We start from the raw sequence: 1353 nt of genomic DNA on the forward strand, positions 1-1353 counted from the left end.
CCTCCCGCTTGTTCTGCAGCCCAGACTCACCTGGGGGGGACATTTGGGGTCGGGGGGGGCCCCAAAACCCTTTGGGATCCCCCAAAACCCCCCAAAGCCCCCCCGGACCTCTCAACCCCCCCCGAACTCACCGATGAGTTTCAGCTCCTGGTCGAGCCGGGACTTCTCGAAGGGTCTCCGGGGGGTCACGTAAGTTTTCCTGCACACCCAGCTCCGGGCGACCGGCATGGTGGGGGCTTGGGGGAGGGATATGGGGGGTCAGACCCCTCCCCAAAATACATCCACAGCCCCAGGAACCACGAACCCCCCCCCCACCACGTGCTCCTCCCCGCTCTCTGCGCATGCGCACACCCCGCACAGGCCGCGAGCGCTCCCCCGGCACCGCCCTCGCCCGTCCCGGGGGGCTCGGGGGAGCCAAAGGGGGCTCAGGGGCGCACGAGAATCCCCAGGAGGACCCCACAGACCGCCGGCCCCGGCACGGCCCCGGCGCGGCCCCGCCCGCCCGCACCTCAGCTCCGCGGCGGCCGCGGCGACGGAAAGAGAATCGCGGTTCGTGGGGCTGGTTTATATACCCCGGTGGGGAAGGACCCGCCCACTGATGCTGAGCAGCCAATGGAAAGTCGCGCTGAGGGCGGCACCGGCCAATGGGAGCGCGTGGTGAGGAGCATAGAGAGCGGGAGCGGCTCCTCTAGGGGCTGCCATGTTTCCCTGAGGGCGGGGGGAGTGCGGAGGTCCTCCAAGGGAGTGCGGGTGACACGAGGGGGGCACAGAAGGACAGTGGGGGACATTGGAGGGCACAGGGGTACAAGAGGGACGTGGGGGGACATTGAGCAAGTGGGGGAACACAGGGGGACGTGGGATGACATTGGAAGATCACCAGGGACCTTGGAGGGGACGCCAGAGATCCATGACACCTCGTTAATATTAACAGCTTTGTTAATATTCATGAGCTCTTCCCAAAGCGCTGGGGAACAAGGACGACCCTGCAGCCCATTCCGGTCTTCTATTGGCTGTTTGAGCTGTCAGTCAGACCTCACAAACTTTGTCCCGCCCTCCTGGAGGCGTTGCCATGGCGACGGCGCCCCCATTCGGCGACAGGGCCTGCGCCCCCAGCGCGCCCTCAACAAAGATGGCGCGGCCGCGCCCTCACCACCCACGGCCCGCAAGGACGGCACCGCCCTCGACAGACATGGCGGCGGCGCGGGGGGCGGAGCGAGAGTTCTCATTGGCTGCGCGCGCGAGCTCCGCGCCGCGCCATTGGCTGGGTGGGCGGGGCGGGAGCAGCGCTTCCGGGTCGGAGGTCACGGCGGCCGGAGGGGCGACGGCGGAGCCGGTGAGGACCCGGGGGGGGGA

At 68.3% G+C, this 1353-nt stretch overlaps 1 protein-coding gene across 1 annotated transcript; it reads right to left on the reverse strand.

The window, feature by feature from the left end:
* Nucleotides 1–4: 4 nt before the first annotated feature.
* Nucleotides 5–588, reverse strand: LOC113942576 (40S ribosomal protein S9-like; the record flags this gene model as incomplete). Its single annotated transcript, XM_027633683.1, has 3 exons — nt 509–588; nt 132–236; nt 5–30 (listed from the first exon to the last, which is right to left on the reverse strand). Coding segments are annotated over exons 2-3 (123 nt in total), but the record flags the coding sequence as incomplete, so codon positions are not given.
* Nucleotides 589–1353: the final 765 nt, after the last annotated feature.

Source organism: Corapipo altera, unplaced genomic scaffold, assembly GCF_003945725.1.
Source record: "Corapipo altera isolate COAL_440 unplaced genomic scaffold, ASM394572v1 24328, whole genome shotgun sequence".
Classification (NCBI taxonomy): Eukaryota; Metazoa; Chordata; class Aves; order Passeriformes; family Pipridae; genus Corapipo; species Corapipo altera.